Source organism: Haliaeetus albicilla, chromosome 20 (genome assembly GCF_947461875.1).
Source record: "Haliaeetus albicilla chromosome 20, bHalAlb1.1, whole genome shotgun sequence".
Lineage (NCBI taxonomy): Eukaryota > Metazoa > Chordata > Aves > Accipitriformes > Accipitridae > Haliaeetus > Haliaeetus albicilla.
Window position 1 is genome coordinate 20,333,950 of NC_091502.1, and position 24,036 is coordinate 20,357,985.

Here is a 24,036-nt window from a genome sequence, read left to right on the forward strand (position 1 = left end):
GGATAGTCTGAGGATATCCTCCTGTGTGAACAGCAGTGTGGGCACTAGCCTCTTTGGGATTTCACTGATGTGTTTCTATTCCTGGTTTTACTCCTGACAGGCTGTGGGACTCCAGCCTGGTTAGCTGGTCCTATTAGTTTTGTTTCCTCTTATAATCTTTGCTTCCTCCATTTAAGTTGGAAGTTCGTGAGGGCAGGGACTGCCTTGTCATCTTTGCACAGCATTGTATTCAAGTGAGGCCCAAATTTTGTTACAAGTACTACTACATTTAATTAAATATTCAAGCTCATAAAAACCATTGCAGCAGTAGAGTACCACTAAAAAAATACAAACTCACACAGTTTATGGCATGGCAGGGGAGACACAGAACCAGAAATGAAAGCTAAAAAATAAATTTTTAAAAAAGTCTCCCTCCCTGACACTGTTCTTGTTGCTCCGTTTCCTCCTATCGCATATTTACGTGCATCATAGTGTGCCACAACTGAGGCTTCATCTCACCGACAGCTGGTAAGATTCTCTGTCCCTGCTCATTTAGTGCAGAAGGAAAGAAAGAAAAGAAAAAAAAACAAACAAGAAAATCAAGGTTAGCTTTATTTTTCCATTTTAAATGCAAGGAATGAGGTGTTTCCTTGCTTTCTAGGCTGATACTTGTGCAAGGGACAGCAGACACTGAGGATTAGCACCAGTCTGTTGAAATGCATGATCATTTAATGCTCTGTGGAAGAGCAGGAAGATCTAGACTGCACCTTCTTGCATCAGGCTGTGTAACCCACTAACTTCAAAGTCCTACACATAAATAATGTAAGAAAATTGGAAGAGATGGACTCTGTCATTGTAATCTTCCACACTCCCCACAATTCAGAGGTTTTGTTCACCAGATTTAATTTTATTTCTTTAATCTGTCACATTTATCAAAACATAGACATAACAATATGCATGTTTTTTGCCTACTAATTAATTCCAACTTCTGTTCTACTCATGATGGTCTAAAGCAACTGTTACCAGTTTTTCCTTGGTTAGAATTGGCTTTCAGCCAAACATGCTCACCAAAACAAATGCAGGCTTAAGATCCTTGTAGTGGAAGGATCTCTTCCATTGCAACTATGACCTTGTGAACACAGCCTTTGACTAGAATCATGCTTTCTTTATTTTACTGAAGCTTCTTTTCCGCAGAAACCATGTCACCTGCTCTTGGGAGGCTGCAACTGTTTAAGGAAGTCTGCTTTTAGCACTCATTTATCACTTCAGTGATTAAAAAGCACTGACAAGGAAAGCCTCAGACAGGAACTCTACACCAGCCTTGAGTCACACAGTTTGGACATGACACTTAAAAAGATCAAGAACATTTAAACAGCTACAGGATATGCTGTAGGAAAGCATCAGGCTACTCAGGTCAACCCTTGTTAGAAACAAACAGTTCCCAAACAGTATATGATGAAATGTTATTTTTATATTGGAAACTTCAGCAGTTAACAAGAACACAAACAAATTGGTGTCAACTTCCACATACCATTAGTCATTTTGTGCTGCAATCGAAACTCCAGATTCTGTTTACCATGTAAAAATGAAGTCCATAAACACAGTTAGGCTTTAATTACTTAGATCTAAAATCCTCCAGCAGTCACAGTGAAGATGCAATTCCTTGTTAAAATTCCTCCAGTTGGAAGGACAGTCTGAGAGGTCCCACAGTCCTCCCAACATTTTCTACCCCCGACTTGAGGGTCACAAAGCTCCCGCACAAGGGAGAGAATGGGTGACCAAGGCAGGAGATGGCAGGAATTGCTTCGATCAGTTTTACTGCTGATGCTCCTCAACCATGCTCTCCATTCCCCTGCCACTCCATTCTTCTCCAAGCAATGGATAGGCTTGTGCTGCTGAGAATCAGTCAGCTACGTAAATTTATAACAAACTACTATGGCAATAAACACACCAAATGTTCACATCATTGATGCTTCCATTCAAGGCATTATTATCCTGGTGAAATTCTTCCACAGGACAAGGGGTGGGGCAAGGCACGGGGAACAACAGGTCAGAGCTATATTTCAAAGTGCATTATTTCATAAGGCTGAAATAAGCACAAAGAAGGTGTACTACACCAGCAAAAACAAAGTTACCTTTGGGAAAGGTCTCTCAGACCCTTAACAGGCAAAGGCCTGTAATTTTTTCCATTTGCCTTTCAGATTGAATTACAAATCCATCACATTTGGAGGATTAACTTCAGAGGAGAGAAAAAAAAAAAATCAGACATGAACCTTCAATATGTCACAGATTAAGTAGTATAAAAACATTACAGTTTCACTGAGAATGTCCTGAAGTTTTGAGTAGGACTAATTGTTCAAACAAAAGACTTCAGAAAAGTTTGATCTTCTCTGATCAAAACGGTTTTTACTTGAAAGGCTTCCTCAGTCTTTTTTTTTTTTTTAAACAAAGACATGGGGAAGAAAAGCATTTCAGATTCAAGACAATATTTTGATTTAGTCAAATTAAATATTTAGAACACCTTTACCCTTCCCCAAAAAGGGTTAGAACTTTCTACTTTGCCAAATATTTTTAAAGGTTCAACTCAAGTTGCAGTTGTTTTACTTCCCAGATTTTCAGAGCTACAAACAAATTTGCTCTGTTCTATCGTTCTCCCAGCCTTAGTTCAACCATTATTATTTGTATTTTATTTTCTACAGCTAATCCCACACAAGACAGAGGATCCAAGGAATAAGAGACAGATGTAGTGAAAGCAAACAGGAAAACTGTCCTGTCATCCACCTGGATATTCTTCTGATTAGACGAAGCACAGGCAAAATGGCAAAAGCTCAGTCCAGGGATGGCAGTTTATTTGTATTAAAAGGCACTGAATAACTACATACAGTCCAGTGCTGGGGATTTTATACATGCCACTGTGGATCACTTATTAAACAGCCAATTCAGATGAGAGGGAGGTAGGGAAGAAAAATTTCAGAAAACAAAGCATCAAAGCAGCCATTAGTCATACAGCCCTTATACAATAGCAAAAATACCACAGAGCAAGTGCTACTTTGGCAAGTTTGCAACAAACGCATCTGAACACTGAAGAACTGTCTGCTTGCAAGCCTCTGAGACATTGGTAGACTGGATGACAGGGACAGCAGCAGCATTCAGGGAAATAACATCCATGGCTCCCTGCAGGTGAAAAAGTTTTTTGACAGATTGCTCTACAACAGAAACATCCAGGTCTTGTCACAGCCATTACAAAAGTTCTACAGTGGCTGAAAAGCTCTAGTAAACATATGGATAAACAGTGGGTCTTTATACCAGCACAGTTAGCACCCAGAATTGAGCTGGACTACAGATGCTTTTCTTCTCATAGCAAAGCAACAGTTTTCTCACCTAAATAGAGGCACTCAGATTTTTATTCAAAAAGATTTTTCTTTTTCTATTTTCCTTTTTCCACTTAAAAATAGGCAAGAACATTTTCTGATAAACTACCCCATTCAGAACAGACTCTGAACAACTCCACAGACATTGCTAAAAGCCATTTGCCATCATCTTGTAGGACAGGAGCTCCTGCTTAGGAGTTGAGGGAACTCTACATTCCCCCCCTGGTAGCGGTGACTTGTAGGACTGCAAACTGTACACTTGTAGTTGGCCAGCGATTTATCACTGTATAGGAAACACTACAGAAAAGCCAGCATTTCCAGAGCAGCATGTGGTTCTGAACAGCTTTTGTGGAAGACTCGCGTTTTCAGGGAGTCACGCAGTAGGGCAAAGCAAGCTGCTGCTTTGAGGCATAAATCAAATGTTTTGTTAATGCTAGTTTTGCTTTCACCCACTTCCTCTAGTTCAGTCTGGCCTTAGTCCAAGCCCTGCTGAAGTCAAAGGGTCTGATGCCCATCACTTTCTGTTCCTGTTGTCTTGAAAGGAAGTTCCTGCATGTAAACTACCATCTCAGCCTACCTCTGACTTGTTTTTTCATGCTAAGTCCCTTGGTGGATTCTTTTTAGAAAAGTTTTTTTGCCTCACAATGCAAGAAAACTTACTCCCTTTCAACGCAGAATAAATTAACTAGGAATGAAAGGAGATGCACCAAGTGTGTCCGCATCAGCAGTCAGAGGGAGAAGCTAGCACACAGTATCATAGCTCTCTGCATACTCACATCCCATGCAGGCAGGCCTTTCAGTGAAGCCTCTTCTCTTCAGGAAAGAGACACACTTCTCAGATCTTACTCCACAAAGACCTTTTCCAGATAAATTTTACCGGATCGCTCTCACTTTAAGCCTGACACAAGGGTAAACTTGTACATGAACTTTGTATCTTGGCTGTAGGAGTGAATAATGGAAAAAGCTGTTATGTCAATTTGAAGATAGACTCAACAGCCCAAAACAATCACAAGTTTTGTTCTTTGCTTACTGTACACATTTGGAGAACAGCAACCACACCACAGCAAAACTGACAGTATTAATGCCACTTGGCAGTAGCACTATAACAGCGCTGAGTATCAGGAAATACTCCATGCACAGTAGGGCTGGACTAAAGCATAGAGACAGCAACTAAAAATTGAAAATGAAGAAAATTATCCCCCTACACCGCAGGCAAGGAGGACAGTATCCACTGACTGTGCTTAGAAGAAATGCCATTCCCATTCTTCTACCCATATTTAATTCTCTGAATTCACATGCATGGAAAACAAAGAAACGAACCATTTTGCAAGTATATGGAAGATGACCAAGTACAGCCTGGTTTTCCCCATTAAATTTCTTACAAGTTTCACTGCTTTAAATATAAAATCTAAATATTCCAGAATGTGTGAAATGAAATTAAGGTATTACTTCAGTTTTTGAAGATTTAAAATGAAATAATCAAGTGTGATCTCTAGTCTCTCACCAATTTGGCATAATGTTACAGATTATCTGCACAGTCTGCAACTTCTTATGCTGTTGGCTGGTCTTGATCTCCTCAAAGTCAGATGAAGAATTCAATACAGAACACATTAGCATCAAATTCCATTTTGAACTTCATTTTCCTCCCTATCTTCCCACACAGCCCCCTTCCCCCCGCAAACAAATCCAAGATACTCAGATCTAAGACTTCGATTCAACTGCTAGAAGCTCATGGGCAATTGGTACAAGTCAAAATAACTTAAATCCTGTTAACTTCATTGATCTCATTCACATCCAGCTTGTAAACAGCTTGCTACTTCAGCCATATGCAGTTTTGTTTATTGTTGAGTCCTTTGGACTTTCTTTAATCAAGACAGTCTATCAGAAATCCTTCAGTGGCCTATTACAACTTTTAATGATTAAAACTAGTGAGATAAACAATGCTTATTTTCAGAGAGAGTAGTGATCATTGATCCTTTTTGTAGTCTCTAGTATTAACTGCTCACTTGAAGGAAGAGGCTGCAAGGTGTGAGGAAATTAAGTGCTTCCTGCTTAATTTGAGAAGCTGATGTCTGTATTGTGACCCACAGATAAGTAGTGCATAAAAATAAAAATTCACTGACAAGCTTTAGTAAGTACTTCCCTGTTTTCCTGTCCACTGAATAAGAGCTATTGTTTCTGCTTATAGACCTGGTTTATAGCTTACAGCTCCTGTTTTAAATCACACTATGAAGTCAGAGTAAGAGCTGCCAAGTACTCCTGTTCTACTTGATGAGTAAAACATATATTCCAAGTAATTCACCTCAGAGACAAGCATCAGCATCACTTCTTCTCTAACCACTGACATAACTTTTAATTGGTACCAAGGGGCTCTGTAAAAAGCACTTTGTTTTTTCCTTCACCGGAAGTTAAAAGTGCTATTGTATTATGGTGCCAGACATGAAAAATAAACCCATCTTAATTATTCCTGACATCTGCTACTATTCTGGGACACCAACCTGAGTCACAATAAGATACTGAAAAAGCTGCTAACCAGAATTAAAAGCAATAATCTCAATCTGTCATAACTTTACAAGCAAGTTTTAGGCCCATGGTTGAAAACTACTCCATTAACATTAAAAGCACTTAGACATAAAACTGTTGTACATACATTTTTAGTGACACACATTTACATGCAACAGTGAAAACTTCAAATACTGAAAAATGCTGAATTGGATTAAAGATACATTGTTTCATAATTGTAAAATTCTTTCTTGTGAGTGCAACAGATGCAACATTTGCTTAAGAGCAAAACTACACCCTCAGTTTGGATTAATTTGATAAATTAAGACAGCATCGTCATCAAAAAGGTGATCCAACCTCTTCACCACACTTTCCTTTACTCTGTGCATTCATGCAGCGACCTGACTGAAGTCAAGTTGTTTTTTGATGTAGTACTGATTTTCAATTAGAGCAGGAAAATTCTGGGGTTCACTGGCTTTCTCTAAACTGGTCCTTCCTGTAAACAAAGAACCATGTCTGGAAAAAAAAAAAAATATATATATCTTCACTTCTCCTATGCAGTCCTTCTCAAATTCTGTTTTCTGGCTTGAAATTTGCATTCTAATTTTCACACTTTCAATCAAGACTTTCATTTTCTATGCCTCAGAATTTCAGTCTGTAACACAAAATAAGGTATTAAAGACACCTGATCTAGCCAGAAAAGATCAAATTGCTTTACTTTTTAAACTTCATTACTTTGAAGCTTCAGCATAGCTTCTTTTTATGTACACACAATATGAAGTGCAGATGTGTTTTAGAGCACAAAGACTTGCATATGAATTTACTAAGCTATGAAATACATAAGTATGAAATCTAGGAATTTATTAAATGCAATCAGAACCCATCTTCTGGAAACAATGACAATTGACATATTAGTTCAAAAGACAATCCAATTGAAAGACCAGGCTCAGTAACTTGCTGAACAAAAGTTAATTTGTACTTGTTACATTGGTTCTTAGACAAATTCCTAGCAGTTCACAAAGCAAGTGATGTGCTTACAAAGTGGGATTGGGGTGAAGGGTCCATCACCACAGTAAGTCTCACACAGCCATCAGTTATCAAATTGAGCGAAGAGATACCACATCCACTCTCTTTTCCAAGAGAGCAGTTTATCACTGAGAAGCCTTCAAATATCAGAAAATTTAAGGCATCATCCTCTCAGCAGTACTGCACTTAAAGCACCACAAGTTCTCAGGCTATGGTTTTTGTAATGTTGGTATATGCATTGAAGATGGGAATGTAGAGGTACAAGACAAGGCTCCCCAATGGTCAGAAAAGCTGCCTGACTCCAGACCCTCCCCACTGTGCTATAAGATTATTTCTACTTCGGCAGAGAGAAGTGGATGGCTCTTGGATGCCTCACCAAGTCCTCCCAACAAATTTGAATTGTGGTCACAGATGCAGCTGCCTACAAAGAAGCCATTCAGTGGTGGTCTTCCTGCAGCTCTATACATCCTCAACATCATTCTCTCTGTAAAGTTTAGTTTTGGATGGATTAATTTAACACACAAATCACAAGCAACCTTTTAGCAAGCAAGCTACTAAAGCAGAAGCAAAAATAGTCTTGCCTACTGAAGTCATGTTAGTACATCAGAAGAGCTGAAAAGGAGACCAACTTCCCTAATATACAATTTGTTGATGTAAAGATGTAGGTGATGGCAGAGTTTGTCCTTCAGGGGCCATCTACTAATCTAGGTCAGCATGAGGTACCTTTATACTGGGGTAATTTCATTCATGCATTGGAGGAGTAGAAGGCTGAAAGGCATCAAGTACTTTTGACAGGGGTGTGGGGGAATCACACTCCCAAGCCAAAATAGTAAGAGTTGTTAAGGACATACACAGGCCAGTATGCAAAAGCTAAGATCCTAGTCACACTGACACAGGCGTTGCTTGACTTATTTCTCAATATTCTAGACTTTAGCCCCTTTATCAGGGATGTCTGATACTTAAAATGGTGAACAGGAGGAAGTTCAGCATAAATCAGTGTTGAGCTGAACTCTGAGCCTGTTATTTCTCCATCTTTATGAAAGCAAACTTAAATATCATAGCTTTCAGTAAAGGCTGACAACAAACCCCCAAGCAACGCTACAGGTCTATAGGCCTTCATGCCAAGACACTCCATTCAGCAGTTGTAATTCCACATGAAAATTCTCAGCTTCTGAAATTCACTCCTCCAGTGTGCAACATTAATCAATTGTTTGCAGTGCCCTAGAGGTATTTTTAAGCAACAGAATTCATGCAAGAAATCTACTTAGACTTTTCAAAGTCTTCTTTTGTGGAAGTATTAAATATTTAAAGACTCTATTCAAAAAGATTTTTTAATATAAATAGGTATAAGAAATGTTTCCTTTGTGATGGCATAGTATTTTGCCATGTTATGAAGCAATTTTTATATTGTATGATTTTATATAATAGTTTCAACTGATCTTGAAAGCCATCAAAGGGAGAAACAAGAACCAAAACAGGAACTTTAGCTAAGAAGAAAGAATCAGCAGCACAGAACAGAAGCAGATGATTCATGCTGTAAGCTACTATAACGTAAATAATTAAGCTTCAACAATCCTGAGATGTGGCAGAGTATCACCACCCCTATTTAATATGTTAATCATGGTATTTATGTTCCACTACAGAGTCATAATGTAATTACAAATTCCCAGACAGCAGCCTCAGTGCACGTTTCATAAGGCCTGAAGAATTTGCCTGTCCATTCTGCACGCTATGCTACTGATAAAAAGCAGTCTTCTGCCCTCACTGTGATTAGACCTCTTATACTAACCCTGTACCTTGTATCTTTCAAGTGCCAGGCAGCAGCACCCAAATTTTTGATGAATACAAAAAAATACATGAATATACACACGTCCCACCACGTTCAACAATACTAGTAAGTCTTTGGACAAGGAAAGCAATGATTTCAAGGGCTATGAATAGGATCTCTCTTTCCCGCAGCAGCCACTCTCAGCCAACATGATTTTGCTTGAAGCATGAGGGGAAGAGAACATGGAAGAGACTGAAGGGAGCAAGATGTGGCATCAACTTTACAACAAGATGTTACTGGGACTCTCCCCTCCTTTCTCTCAACATCTATCTACCTCCCAAAACCCACAGATCTCGGGTACACAGCAACTCTGCCTCTTTGCTGACAATGGGAGGGCACATGAGCTGTCTCTGCTGATAGCAGAGGAAAATAACCAGGTGATATCACAAGCCAGAGAGGGGATGAGGACAGAGGTGTCACAGCATGGTGATAAAGGGTGGTTCAGACCACGGCACAGAATTAGTATCACTGATACTATGATAGCAATGTGTAACAACCGACGTGCCAGAACAATTAGGTGTCACGCTTACAGTTACAACACTACCACAGGATTGATATCCAGGCCAACACTGACCACACATTGCAGAAGGTATCTGCAGTACAAAATAAGCTTCAGGGCTATCAGAGGAGTTAATGGAGGGACCCAAATCTCAAATCACTAAAATCGGAAAATTTGATGTGCCTGCTTTGCTCATTCCATCCTAAGTTCACCTTCTACAAAGTTGAAACAGTAGATGTTCAATCCACATACCATCCAAGATGGCTGTGAATTAAACAGCTTCTCCTTCCCACCACTCCCTACACAGACCAGGGCATGAAATTCAGATGCAGACTACAAGCCTGATTCTAATCAAACCAAGGGAATACTAGGAAAGTGTCCTCTCCCCTTACTGTGCCTCCCAGTAAGAGGAACCGTTACCTCCCCTGCAAAATTGGGTACAGCACGGGTGAAGAGGCAGATGTTCCCCAACACATACAAAGGAACTGTTGACCGTTTTTGTGAAAACCTATGAACAAATATGGCTCCAAGTTTTCTGCAAGGGGACCACACCAGCACTTGTAGCCAACGTTGGGGAGCCCTCTGTTCTGTCCGCGTGCTATGGATTTTGCCAACAAGTTGCAAAGAGAATTGTTGGAGCAGACAGGAAAACAAAGCTCAGGTTAGTAACAGAAGCCTGTTCCATATTTAAAACAAAGAAAAATCACACGACTGCTATTTGCAAATGTGGTACAACCACGGTCCGTGCCCCCCCCCGCCAACATGCTGTGCAGTATGGTTTGGAATACAGACTTTGGTGGAGGAGACGGCGTACAGACACAACAGAGCAGACTCCCTGTCACTTCAGGCAGCTGGAATATTCAAGACCTGGAACATTTTACCAAAGGGACTAAACACTGCAGCCTCCAGAAATCCGAAAAAAAGTAGTACTGCCCACCCTGCGCCTCAGCGAGACGCAGGGTAGAAGAAAATGCCCCCCCCCCCCCCCCCGCCCCGAAACCTCCCTGCCCGAGCCGCCCTCGGACCACCGGTTCCTCAGAGCAGCCCCGCTCGGCCGGGCTAAGCCCAAACCCCTCAGAGACGGCCACCGCCACCACCGGCCTCCCCGCCCGGATTTCCCCTCACCGCCGGCCCGGCTCCGCTGAGGAGAACCCGGCGGGGAAGGGCGACCGCCCGCCTCTCCGTGAGGGAAGGCGGGAGCTCCTACCTGCTGCCTGAGGTAACGCGTCAGGTAACGGGCGGGAGGCGGCGCGGCGGCCCGGCGGGGAGGGGTGGGCAGGGCAGCGGGACCGCCGAGCGGCAGGAGGAGAAGGAGGAGCCGCAGCATGGCCAGGAGGACCGGAGGCCGCCCGCCGCCCCGCCGCTTTATAGCGGCCCCGCGGGATAGCCCCGGGACGGGACGGCCCCCCGCGGGGAGCGGCGGGCGGCGGGACCCAGCGGAGCAAGGCGGCGCCGCGCGTGCGCCTCTGGGCTAAGGCGGTGCTAGGCGACTCACCCACCCCACCCCTCTCGAAGTGGGAGGGGTTATCACACGTGGAGGGGGTGGGCACTAAGTAGCGGGGCTTTCCGACTGGCTGCGGAGGCCAGGATCGCTCGCGCGCGCTTTCGCGGTTGGCTGCGGCGGCTTGGATGGGCGTCCTGTGAGGAGGCGGCGAGTGGCTGCGTGAAAGCACGTGATCCGCCCTGCGGGTCGCCGGCTGCCGCGTGACAACGAGGCTGACGCCCTCGCTTTGTTATTGGGCAAGTGGGGCGTCCCTGCCGCCGGGCTGCGTCGCGATTGGGTGAGCGCAGCCTCGTCCCCGCCCCCAGCAACGGCCCGCGGCAACCGCCACTTCGGTCTTCCGGGTTCTCCTCAGAGCTGGGGCGGCTCCGGCCGCGGCCGCGGTTCCCCGGGGCCAGCGCGGAGGCGATGGGGGCGCGGCCGGGGTAACCGCCTTTCTGCGGGCCCGAGGGCACCGAGGGCAGCCCTTGCCCTTCGCCGTGTCCCTTCAGCGCGGTCCCTGGGGCCGGGAGACGGCGTATAACGGTGCTGAAATCGGCAGGTCGGTAAGAACGGTAATGCTTCAGGAACTGAAGCGCTTCCTTGGGGGTTGAGCCAAGCTTCAAGCGCCCAGGCCGAGCGACGGGGAGGGGGGGTGAAGCCAGGCCGCTCCGCCCGGCCTTCGGCGGCGAGCTCGGCCTGGCTGCTGGCTGTCGGCCTCCGGGGGCGTCTCGGGGCCGGAGTGGGCGAGGAGGCTGCTGGTTAAGGGGTAGAAACTGCAGCGTGAGACCTGTTACAACTCTTCTTGTGCGTTTCGTTTTTTTTTTTTTTTTTTTGTTAGGGAGAGTTTAAGGCAATGAGCCCGCTGGAGGGCAGCAGGCACTGATGGAAAACTCGGTGAGACTTCAGGGCTGTTGAAAGGCAGCGCTCTTTGGAGGCTGGCGGTGGGGAGCGCCCGGAGTGCTGTGTGATTCCCGGGCTGGGACCAGAGGTTTGGTTTGGTCTGCTTATTAAAAAAAAAAAAAGTAAAGCAGATCTGTTTGTACAGTCCTTTTTTAACTTATGTGCTATATTTCTGCCAAAGGGAAATAGAGGTGTAGAACTTGAGTCTGTTTGCTCTAAAAGGAACTCTTACCAGAACCGGTGTGAATACGTACATGCTATGCTTTATCTCCCATCTCCTAGTGGAATACTTGAAGTATTTGCTGTGTTTTCCGGGGTGTAGGGGGGGGTTTATTTCATTAAAAACTGCAGACAACAGTATACGTTCTTTATATAGTTCTAAGTTGAAAACCAGTTGGAATGCGAAGCACGTGCTGGTTTCTCCAAGCCCACCTTCTTGGACAACGACAAAATCAGACTTAATTTTATTATTTCTTTTCTATATATTGATATGTTTTCCATGTACTTTCTACTGGTATCTTGTACTGTAACTAAAATAAAATAGTTCTGTTTTGGCAAGAATTGAAGGCATGCACCATTTAATATATTAGGTCCAATGGGTCTCTTGTTAATACATGTTCAGAAGACAGATTTTTTTCATTTTTGTTGGCCCCCCCAGTAAAGCTTTTACCTTTTCCTGCCTCTGTGTTCCTCATGTTTTCCTCACCTTTCTGCCATGGGCAATATTGGGATAGCTGATTGTTTGGGGGTTTTTTTCTCTTCTTCTCTGAACTACTCAGAGTAATTAGTTTAGCCACTCACATTTTTCTAGTACTCATGTTACAGAGATTGTTTTTACCAGAATGTTGAGAACGGTGCCCCTGAGGGCAAAGGGATAGCCTGTAAATTGACCTTTTTTTTGTGGCAAAATACTAACAAAACATCATTGTTGATTATTGAATGGTTTTAGCATGTAAAAGCTGTACTTGAGTCTCCTTTATCTCCTTGGCCTTCTGCCTCCCTGAGGGAGTTCTGGGATGAAGATGTGAATTCAATTCCTATTCTGAGTTTATTCGGCAGCTTAGGTTGAGAAGAGTTGTATATTTAGCTATTACTGTGATAAAAGTGCTTGTGCAAAGAAGGATTTTTAAGGTGTCCTTTAATTCAGCTGTAGAGAAGATTTTGGTCATTTAAGTTGGAACTGAATGATTTAAGGTGCTTTAGAGTATTTTTGTCTATATGTTTCTAGCATCTGCTGAGAAAAAAGTTAACTTTCTAAAATAGGGGACATTTCCTAAAAACAGATATTTTTGAAAGTATAGTGATAGTAAAGGCAAGATAATTCTGCAGGAAAGTAATACTGAATAAAAATAAATTAATTCCTCTTTATTTAGATATTCAGTTCATTTATTTGTTATATCCATATGGCCTCTTTCTTGAAATCAATGGTAAATACTGTAGAGCTGTTCCTTTGGCTCAAAGGGCATGAATATAGTTGCTATTGTAGCCCTTCTGTGATTTTTTGGGCATCCTCTCCTTTCAAAGTCATTGGTATTGAAGGCGTTTGCAGAATTACAAGTGTAGAATCATTTCATTTTTTAACCCCATGTTGTGACTTCATTCTAAATTAAGGAAAAAAAACAGAAACCAATTTGCTGCAGTGCTGTGCTCAAGGATAGTTCTAATAAAGATTCCCTAAATATGAGTGGGAATTTGCATGATTTATCTGCAGTAGTATGCAAATATCATGAACACATAGAATCACAGAATCATTTAGGTTGGAAAAGAACCTTAAGGTCATCGAGTCCGACTGTAAACCTAACACTGCCAAGTCCACCACTAAACCTTGTCCCTAAGCTCCACGTCTACAGTCTTTTAAATGCCTCCAGGGATGGTGACTCAACCACTTCCCTGGGCAGCCTGTTGCTTCTTATTACATATCTTCATTATTTTTAAAGGGTTAATTAAGGGTAATAATAGATGTTGCCTCAGTTGGACTACCATTTTCAAACAGAGATCATGGTTTCCTGAGGGCTGCCTTTCAAAATGTTCAAAAAACCTAGCTAAAAGCAGTTAATGTTAACATCTCAAGAAATGAGAACTCTTTGGACTGTTTTGACTTACTTGTTTCAGGTGATGCGGTGAGCACATGAATAGTGTGAGAGGACTCTTGGCTGCCTCTGTAATTTCCGTCCAGAACTCCTGCTTCTTCTATCCTGCCTGTCAAAAATGCTTTTCTAGGCTGATACTGGATTCTAGGAGGTATGTCCTGTTTGGGGGATCGTTAATTGTAACGGTCAGAGGCCTTGGGAATCTCTGTTAGCTGAACACAAGTTGAAACAAATTGGTGAAAATCCAGCCATTGTAGAAATAAGTGCTAATTTCAGATATTTATGTTACTTAACACTATTTAGATCTCTTTGTATTCCAGTAGGGGCTTGCAGGTTGTTACGGATCAAGAGTTCTATTGCATTCAGTGCCATGCAGTATCGAAGAACAGTTTAGGAGAATAAATTATGTGTGTTAATAGCTTCCAAGTGCATCCCCTGCAGTCTAGTTCTTCAGTGCTGTTCCTAGGTTGGAAAGCATTGGTTGAAAGCCCTGCAAATCAAGGCCTGATTTTTTTTAATTTCTTCTCATTTTATGTGTGCAATGCATTAGGTAGTCCTGTATGACTCTTCCACTTACTGTGTGTCCAGAAAGGTATGGGATTTCGTTTTTAATCCCACTGCTATGTGAAATCTGTGACACACAGAAGAACAGTACATCAGTGAATGTCAGCACATTGCTGACTTTACAAAGCAAGAATATCTGTTGTTTACTTCTGTTGAAGTAAACGATAACAGTGCTGTTTCCTGATGATTTTTTAAATCTGGGTATTATATTAAAGCTGCAGGAAGAAAAATCCAAAACCAGAACAAAACGCAAAAAATGGGCATGCAAGTAATTAAAAATTACTCCCCAGCGGGTAAAAGCCCACTGTCTTTCTCCAACTTCACAACAGGCTAGCATTTAATAAATCAGTAAAAGAAGCCAGAGGGATTCTGTCATGATACAGACACCTTGCTGAGTGTGTGGTGAGATTAATGCCTCAAGGAGTAAAGAATAAGAAAGAATCTTATAGTTTGTAATGGAATATTTGATACATTATAGTAGTAATACTTAGGGCTGCAGATAAGTTCTTACCTCAGCAGTGATTAACAGAAGTTCATGTGTTCAATCTTTTTTATCCTTTTATTGTCTTGTCAGGTTTAACTGTGTAAAATGTGGCTGCACAGGTGAAGCTAAAGATGCAAGCTACAGATATAGATTGTCCCTAAAGATTGCTGACACTAATGATTTGTTTGACATTACCGTGTTTGGAAGTTGCTTAGATCCATTCTTTGGTGTCACCGCAGAAAATCTGCAGAGGTAAGGAATGGATTGTTTCTAAATATATAGCTGCTGCTTTTTCTTCAGCTTAAAAAAATTGAGATGAGCTTGGATGGTGGGGAGATGAGTGGGAAGAAGCTTCTAAAGTGCTCCCTTCCAGCATTTCCTTGGTACCCATCACCTTGAGAAAAGTTTGGTGTCTTCCTGAAATCTTGAAATTTTGAGATGGATTACTTCTATGTAGTAGAAGAGATCCTCCACTCATCTACTGAAGGCAGCTACAGCTACCTGCTAAGTGAGCTTCACAGTTTGGTTGGTTGGGCTTCTTCCTTGCGTCCTTCCTCCTTTATCTGAGATGCTTGAATTTCCTTTGTCTAATGTTACGTTACTAAGTAAGTTGGCTTTTCCAGAGATTTAGACATAATTTTTCCTCAAGATTTTAGAAGAAGAATCTTAAGGTAAAGATAGAGCCCTTGGGTTTTGTTTTCTTTAACAGTTTGGATTTAAAAAAAAAAAAAGTGTGCATCTTATGACTTTTCTTCAATGTGACGAGATTTCCTTTAGAAAGGAGGGATTTCTAAGAAAGCCTGTTAGTCCTCAGAGCCTGACCACCCACATTATAAGCTTCAGACTTTCTGACATGGGAGACTGCCAGGATGGGCTATTCAGATACATTCACTGCTTCTTTCTCTATTCTGTTATTTTCCAATGCCTTGTGTTATCACTGGGTCAAAGATGAACACTTTTAAAATCCTATATTAGCATCATTAATAACATACTCATGGCAGGCATTCTACACTAGACTGCTGTACTGGTGTCAGCTGTGAAAAAACAGAGTTATTTGCATGTCTTAATATGGATATTGCTGTTGCTGTAAAGATGCGGGCAGAAAGGATGTGTAAGCAATAGCAGCATATTGAGAGCATTATGCAGTGTTGATACAAAAATCACAGCCACACAGAGAAAACCTGAAAGTCGTGTGTATATTAAACCTATTCAGAGCAGTTGTTTTGTTTCCTTCTCTTTCACTAAGAAATTAAGTAAACTAAACAATCAAATTTATAGGTTTGTGGTTTCCTGTTTTCATTCTGTGTTTAGTTTAAGCTACCACAGTATCTTCTCTTTAATATGTGTCCTACCTATACTACAGCTAAAATGCTATATAAGCCTTCCTCTGTTAGTCCAATACTTCTGTATGTTTTTACTCAAGGTGTATTCAAGACCTCAATCAGCTGTCAGGAGAAACAAACACAGAAGCACCTCCAGGAGTGTTAGTTCAAGCAGTGGAAACCTGTTTCATTGAAAAAAGATTTATATTTGGAGTGAAGGTAACTTTTAATCCACATTACTCTCTTACAATGAGTTTTTTCATTAGCTTGTAGCCAGTCAGAGGCATAGACTGAGTTACCAAAGCATCATGTACAACATCTTTTGGGAATTTGAGAAAATTTAGGGCTAGGACATGGGAAGGATTCTGCTCCTCTTCCCCCGACTCCTGTGTTATTTTAAATGAATCACATCCAAAAGCCATCTTGAATGGCAGTAGTCAGCTTGACAGCCTGTCAGGGCTGCTTCTCAGAGAGCCTGAGCAGTGCCAGCTCCTGTGCATATCAGTAACAGCTTGGAGTCTGTGAAAAACCATGTACAGTTCAAGCAAGAATCAGACTGTCTTTTCAAGCACTGTCCTACCTTTCCCATGCTGCATAGTCTCCTGGTGTCTGACATGTAAGGAGAAACTCATCCCCTTGCAACATTTTGATACTTCTGGATTTAAGAGCATGTTTAAAAATGTTGATAAAAGTACAGCTGTTCAACATATGCATCTGTGGCTCTTTTATGTGTTTAACAGACTTTGAAATATTAGTTCTTAGTAATATTTCCATAGAAACAGTCTTCTAAGGTCTCTTCAAGTGGTGCTTGTGTGAGTCATGTTATGAAGTCTGTGAACTAACTCCTACCTGGCAGGAGGTTTTCCTCTCCCACAGGTACCATGAGGTTTGTATCTGAGCTGGGAATTTCCTAATGCACAGCATCTTAAGTCATGGAAGTTCGAGGACTTCATGGATTAACTTTATTTAACTGGAACCATTCACCAAATGCACGCAGCATGGGAAACAAACAGGAGGGGCTGGAAGCTATTGTGCAGCAGGAAAACTATGACATAGTTGCCATCACGGAAACATGATGGGGTGACTTGCAGAACTGGAGCGCTGCAAGGGATGGCTGTAAACTCTTCAGAAGGATAGGCAAGGAATGAGAGGCGGTGGGGTACCTCTGTATGTTAGGGAGTGTTTTGATTGTCTAGAGCTTAATGATGGTGATAGGGTTGAGTGTTTATGGGTAAGAATCAGGGGGAAAGCCAACAAGGCAGATATCATGGTGGGAGTCTGTTATACACCACCGAACTAGGATGAAGAGGCAGATGAAATATTCTATGAGCAGCTGGGAGAAGTCTCACAATCGCTAGCCCTTGTTCTTGTGGGGGGCTTCAACTTACCAGATGTCTGCTGGAAATACAATACAGCAGAGAGGAAACAGTCCAGGAGGTTCGTGGAGTGTGTGGAAGCTAACTTCCTGACACAGCTGGTGAGTGAGCCAACTAGGAAAGGTGTCTGGCTGGACCTGTTTTTTGCGAACAGAGGACTTGTGGGTGATGTGATGGTTGGTGGCTGTCTTGGGCATAGCGATCACAAAATAAGAGTTTTCAATTCTTTGAGAAGTAAGGAGGGGCTCAGCAGAACTGCTAGCTTGGACTTCTGGAGGGCAGACTTTGGCCTGTTCAGGAGCCTGGTTGACAGAGTCCTTGGGAGGCAGTCCTGAAGGGCAAAAGAGTCCAGGAAGGCTGAACATCCTTCAAGAAGGAAATCCTAAAGGCGCAGGAGCAGGCCGTCCCCATGTGCCAAAAGACAAGCTGGCGGGGAAGAAGCCTGGCCTGGCTAACAGGGAGCTTTGGCTGGAACTAAGGAAAAAAAGGAGAGTTCATGAATTTCGGAAGAAGGGGTAGGCAACTCGGGAGGACTACAAGGATGTTGTGAGGTTATGCAGGGAGAAAATTAGAAGGGCCAAAGCCCAGCTAGAACTTAATCTGATTACTGCCATAAAAGACAATAAAAAATGTTCCTATAAATACATTAGCAAGAAAAGAAGGGCTAAGGAGAATCTCCATCCTTTATTGGATGCAGGGGGAAACATAGTGACAAAGGATGAGGAAAAGGCTGAGGTACTTAGTGCCTTCTTTGCCTTAGTCTTTAATAGTAAGGCCAGTTGTTCTCAGAATACACAGCTCCCTGAGCTTGAAGACAGGGATGAGGAGCAGGATGAAGTCCCCATAATCCAAAGGGAAATGGTTAGCAACCTGCTACACCACTTAGACACAGACAAGTCTATAGGGCCAGATGGGATCTACCCAAGGGTACTCGGGGAGCTGGTGGAAGTGCTCCCCAAACCACTTTCGAACAATTATCAGCGGTCCTGGCTAACCAGGGAGGTGCCAGTTGACTGGGAATTAGCAGATGTGATGCCCATCTACAAGAAGGGCCTGGGCAACTACAGGCCTGTCAGTCTGACCTCGGTGCCGGGGAAGGTTATGGAGGAGATCATCTTGAGTGCCATCACACAGCATGTACAGGACAACCAGGCGATCAGGCCCAGTCAGCATGGATTTCTGAAAGGCAGGTCCTGCTTGACTAACCTGATCTTCTTCTATGACAAGGTGACCCACTTAGTGGATAAGGGAAAGGCTGTGGATGTCATCTACCTAGACTTTAGTAAAGCCTTTGACACTGTTTCCCACAGCATTCTCCTGGAGAAACTGGCTGCTTGTGACTTGGACAGGTGTACTCTTTGCTGGGTAAAAAACTGGCTGGATGGCTGGGCCCAAAGAGTGGTGGTGAATGGAGTTAAATCCAGTTGGTGTCCAGTCAGAAGTGGTGTTCCCCAGGGCTCAGTATTAGGGCCAGTTCTGTTTAATATCTTTATCAATGATCCGGACGAGGGGATCGAGTGCACCCTCAGTAAGTTTGCAGATGACACCAAGTTGGGCAGGAGTGTTGATCTGCTCAGGGGTAGGAAGGCTCCACAGAGGGATCTGGACAGGCTGGATCGATGGGCCGAGGGCAATTGTATGAGGTTCAACAAGGCTCAGTGCTGGGTCCTGCACTTGGGTCTCAACAACCCCATGCAACACTACAGGCTTGGGGAAGAGTGGCTGGAAAGCTGCCCGGTGGAAAAGGACCTGGGGGTGTTGGTCAACAGCCAGCTGAATATGAGCCAGCAGTGTGCCCAGGTGGCCAAGAAGGCCAGTAGCATCCTGGCTTGTATCAGAAATCGTGTGGCCAGCAGGACTGGGGAAGTGATCGTCCCCCTGTACTTGGCACTGGTGAGGCCGCACCTCGAGTCCTGTGTTCAGTTTTGGGCCCCTCACTACAAGAAAGACATTGAGGTGCTGGAGCATGTCCAGAGAAGGGCAGCAAAGCTGGTGAAGGGTCTGGAGCACAAGTCTTACGAGGAGCGGCTGAGGGAACTGGGGTTGTTCAGCCTGGAGAAAAGGAGGCTGAGGGGAGACCTTATCGCTCTCTACAACTACCTGAAAGGAGGTTGTAGTGAGGTGGGTGCTGGTCTCTTCTGTCAGGTGGCTGGAGACAGGACAAGAGGAAATGGCCTCAAGTTGCACCAGAGGAGGTTTAGATTGGATAGTAGGAAAAATTTCTTCCCCGAAAGGGTTGTCAAGCATTAGAACCGGCTGCCCAGGGAAGTGGTTGAGTCGCCATCCCTGGAGGTATTGAAAAGATGTGTAGGTGTGGTGCTTAGGGACATGGTTTAGTGGTGGACTTGGCAGTGCTAGGTTAACAGTTGGAAGTGATGATCTTAAAGGTCTTTTCCAACCTAAGTGATTCTATGGTTCTATGACCAGGTCTCTATGTCTGGTGCCTTTACAAATATAAGTAATTCTACATATCAACAGCGTTGTTGCTGCTCATGCACACACAAGGACTGAAGACACATTTGAAGACCATTTGTTCAGCCTTTGGCTGTAAACAGTTCCATATAGTTGTGTTCAGCTATGCATACAGTTGCACTCTGCCAGATAAAACTCAGAATCAACATACTTTTTTAAGACTTACCTAGAAGGATATTGTCCTTGGCTAACAGCCTTCAGCCTCAACCTTTGCATAGACTCAGGAGCTAGGAGGGTTGTTGAATTTGAGACAGCTATATTTGCTTTTTGGCCTCTCTGGCATTGCCAGACCTTGAGGGGGAGGAGGAAAAGGGTTTTTCCACTTCTCAAAACATTGGATAATTCCCTCTGCTTTTAATGTCATTTTTTACCTGAAATTTCTGTGTAGAGAGAAGCAGGTTTGAAACACTACTCTCCAAATAAATCTGAGAAGATAAAGGTTGTAGCTTATTTCCCTTTCACAGAGGTAGTGCATAGAAAATATCATGCTGGCTTTGATAGCTGAGCTGCCAAGTCAGGTATCTGGTACCAGAGGGCTTTGCTTCAAGTACTGCCCAGTGCCTCCTAGATAAAAGAAAAGTGTTGGCCTTAGGCAGTCAGCCATTTGCACAGAACTGCACTGGAGGAAGCCCGGAAGCACCCCGTGCCCTAAAGGGAGGAAGAAATTTTCTGTGAAGTCCTTTCTTAGAATTCTTGGTTGTTTTTCCAGCTCCAAAACTCTGCGTAATTGCAACAAGCAAAGAACCTCTCACTGTGATGCCCTTTATAGCCCTTGCCAGTGCTTATTTCCCAGGGCATACTGCTTTGTGTGACAGACTGTTTTGTATTCTCTTCCCTGCAGATCCTGACAAAAAGTAAGACCTAAATTTAAGCCTGACTTAAAAGACATGCATTAATTTATATTTTTTTTCTATCACAAAATAAAGCATTGTACTAAGTTTTTAATTTGTTTGGTTTTTTTGGTTTTTTTTTCCCCCCAGGGTTGTGCAAGTGAAGATGGAGGGCGTTCTGCTGTCAGCAGCATCTTGCAAAACTGTTCCAGAATTAATAGAAGTACAAAAAAGCTTACAGCTTCCCAGATCTTCCTGCCAAATGCTGCTGTTACTGGCTTTACTGTTATCAGCTACTTTGATCAGCTCCTGCAGTTGGCAAAATTCAGGAGCTGTAATAACAGCTCATACTTACCTGATGCATCTTCAGCTCCAATAGATGAACCTGTCAGTGAGCTCAGCAGTTTGTCTAGCCTGAGCAGAAACTCCTGTTTTGTTCAGTCTAGTGGCAGAGAAACTCTTTTAGGGTCCTGGCAGCAGTCCTTCAGCCTGACTTCATCTGTTGCTTGGGTAACAGCAGAAGACTTTCCCACTCTGGAAGTGGGAAAGCTGGTGAGTGAACAGCATGAACAAGAGGGGAGGCCTGTCTCTGCAGAATGGTGCAGTGTAAGCCTCAACAATCAAACTTTTGGGGATTCACAGTTTTGTAGCTCTTCTGTGAAGGAAGGAAATAAGGAGGAGGATAATGAATTGAGTTCACACACTCGTCAGACTGGCAGTATCTCTGCAACTGATAAATTAGAGAGAGTATCCTCTTCAAAGACAGAGTGTTTACATGGAAACAGTTCCAAGTTGTTACGACATCCCTTGGAATTTGAGGTAAAAAGCATCTACCCAAAGACTAATAGTAGAAATTATTCTTACCCAGAAAAATCCCACAACTCCTTTTTTTATGAGAGAGATGCCTCAGCATCTAATCACATAAATGTAGCTGGAGCGTCTCAGACGGACTCTATGCTTTGGGATGAGCTCCCATTCTCAGAAAGCCTAAATGAATTTTTAGCCAGAATAGAAGGTGGCAAGAGTGTTGTAACATCACCCAGCCTTGATGCAGGCAAACAGACCCTTCTTGAAAGTAGCAACTTGGGTGTAAATCTTAATAAATCGTATCCCAGGCAAACCCTACTAGCTGCTGATTTGCCTGAAGCGAGCATCTTGGGGAGGTTCTTGCCACCAGCAGAGAATGGTAGTTGGGAGAATATACTGTTTGCTTGTCTTCAGTCGAATGCAAATCCTCCGAGTGATGAGGTGTCACAATGTGAGTCTTCCTCTAGTGTTTTATCTTCAACTGACAAGGAATGTGGAGCATCTTGCTTTATACCTAACCCTTGTCTACCTATTCTGTCACAGTCCTTGCCAGTTACATCAGAGCCTTCTGTTTCCGAGAGCAGATATGTGCAGCCCAAAGAAGCAAATATGAACATTTCAAAGTCATCTTGGTCTTTTATTAGTCTGCAGTGTACTGCTGAACATGGAGAAACCTCCTGCTTAAAAAGGAGCAAGGCAGCTACCTGTGTGTGTTCTGCACATGATAGCTGTTTAGCAGGTTGCAAAAATAAAGAAAATTCTTCTTCTACACCAAGCCAAAGAACAGATCTTACATTCACAGGGGCATGGGACTCTGATCCAACAACTCCCAGCAATACAAGAAGGCTGTATAAAAGAGAATTAAAACCATTGACAGAACTGTCAGAAAATACCTTCAAAAGTGTTAACAGGAGAGAGATGCTGTGGAACAGTATCTTCCCTGAAGGCAGCTACAATGCTTCTGCTGATCTCTTTGATACAAGTGCAAGAGAGGTAGCAAAACCTGTAGAATTCCTAAATAAATCATGTAATTCTTTAATACAGGAAGATACTTTGACAGAAAGGGTCACAGCTTCTGAATTGGTGCTTTATCCTGGAGATGATGTTCTCTGTAACAGTTCAAAACTGAGCTCATCCCTACACAGGTCCCCTCCTGCTTTTAGTAAGCACAGTACACCAGTAACTTACTCCTTTTGTCCTTCAGAATGCAATTCAGTTAGCGCTCAAGACTTTGTTCCTTATTTACAGTCGACTCCTCTGACAAAACCTTTCCAGAAACTGTGGCCTGTTGGGGAAAGCTCTTCTGTCACTATCTTCACCCCCCAAAATCCCACTAAAATCCATTCCAAATGCAAGCGATCTAGGTCTTCCTTTCAAAACACTCTGTTGCAGCAGCTTACTGGCAGGTTAGTGAAACGTGAAAGGCTGAGTAATGGGGAAGAGAAAGGAAGTCATAGCTCTGTTTCACAGCAGTTCCTTAACAGCCAACCGCCTGCCAACTTTGAGGATTGGATCCCTCCATCTGCGAACAAAAGGTTGAAATCAACTGGATCTTTAGACTTAAAAACAGTTAGCTGGGCTGCTGACCTGCAATCGACCTGTGGGCACGCTGGCAGGAACCCTATTTCTGAAAGCAAAGAGACCAGTGAAAATGATGTGTGCTTCCAAAATGAGAGATTAAACCCTGGGGATACAGCCAGGATTCTAACAACTCCTGTATTTGCAGGTGTCACCAAGGCCTTGTTTTTAAACGATACAGTCCTGGAAACTTGTTCTCCTTCAGAAGGCAAGAGTCTCCTCTCAAGTGCAAATTATTCAGGGGATATGTTAGAAGGGGCAGCTGGCTGGTCTCCTGAGTTGTTCTTCCAAGCACGGACCCCTTTTTCCAATAAGCCAAAATACTAAAAACCAGATGTTCCTACTCTGTATTCTTTTTAATTATCTTTAAGACTTTTGGGAAGGAGCCAGTAGAAGAAAATAGCTATTTAACAATTACATTGTTTATACACCTATTGGCATATGTCTTCCTAAGATGAGTTACGTTTATTTGCAGATCTTTGTACCACAGAGACGGGGGAAAACAGGATTTGCAGTTACTATATTTTATTGTAAATTAAGTCTAGAATGTGCAATAAAAACTTTTGTAAATGTGTGATTATTTAATAGATCTCACTTTATCAAGTACATGTAGGTGAAGTGTTTTAGCATACAGTGGTGTCTTTTCACCATAAGAGCAGCCCTGGAGGCCATGTCCACTCCATATTCTTAGCTGATGACTCTCTGTGGAAAAAGGCCAGGTTTTATCAAAGAATTTCAAATACCATGTGGGAGCCTTCTATTTGAGCCTGCTTGGGATCTTATGAGAGAGTTGAGTTGGGTGGAGGGGGCCATCCTGAAAGGCTGGTAGCAGCTCCCAGTTTTCCTGCAGGCTTTTTCAAGTTAAAGGACTGCTAGTGGCAGATTCCTGGCAATGTCTTTCCTCTTCCGTGCTTTGGGCTTTTCC

At 43.0% G+C, this 24,036-nt stretch overlaps 2 protein-coding genes across 6 annotated transcripts in view; one reads left to right on the forward strand and one right to left on the reverse strand.

Moving 5' to 3' along the window:
* Window positions 1-10,610, reverse strand: part of PRCP (prolylcarboxypeptidase) — a 31,115-nt gene extending 20,505 nt beyond the window's left edge. Inside the window, exon 1 of the mRNA XM_069808443.1 lies at window positions 10,413-10,610. Within this exon, the coding sequence (XP_069664544.1) occupies window positions 10,413-10,532 (120 nt within the window). The 5' untranslated portion in view covers window positions 10,533-10,610. The remainder of the gene's footprint in view (window positions 1-10,412) is intronic.
* Window positions 10,611-11,028: 418 nt separating this feature from the next.
* Window positions 11,029-23,685, forward strand: DDIAS (DNA damage induced apoptosis suppressor). 5 transcript variants are annotated; one of them, XM_069808446.1, is made up of 6 exons: window positions 11,030-11,251; window positions 11,527-11,676; window positions 13,701-13,829; window positions 14,817-14,978; window positions 16,150-16,267; window positions 20,877-23,685. In XM_069808446.1, exons 3-6 carry the CDS (start codon window positions 13,717-13,719, stop codon window positions 23,436-23,438), a joined length of 2,955 nt encoding a protein of 984 aa, XP_069664547.1. In that variant the 5' UTR covers window positions 11,030-11,251; window positions 11,527-11,676; window positions 13,701-13,716; the 3' UTR covers window positions 23,439-23,685. The 5 variants fall into 5 exon arrangements, with proteins under 5 accessions (XP_069664550.1, XP_069664547.1, XP_069664548.1 ...); XM_069808447.1 differs by having other exon boundaries at window positions 11,527-11,582; XM_069808449.1 differs by lacking the exons at window positions 11,527-11,676; window positions 20,877-23,685 and adding an exon at window positions 20,738-20,841 and having other exon boundaries at window positions 11,029-11,251.
* The last annotated feature ends 351 nt before the right edge of the window (window positions 23,686-24,036 follow it).

Bases quoted from the DNA above. Each gene is read 5' to 3' on its own strand.
- DDIAS (XM_069808446.1), top strand. From the start codon at position 13,717: ATGAATAGTGTGAGAGGACTCTTGGCTGCCTCTGTAATTTCCGTCCAG. The intron at 14,979-16,149 runs GTAAGGAATGGA...TTTTTACTCAAG, and splicing joins ACCGCAGAAAATCTGCAGAG to GTGTATTCAAGACCTCAATC. The intron at 16,268-20,876 runs GTAACTTTTAAT...TTTTCCCCCCAG, and splicing joins GATTTATATTTGGAGTGAAG to GGTTGTGCAAGTGAAGATGG.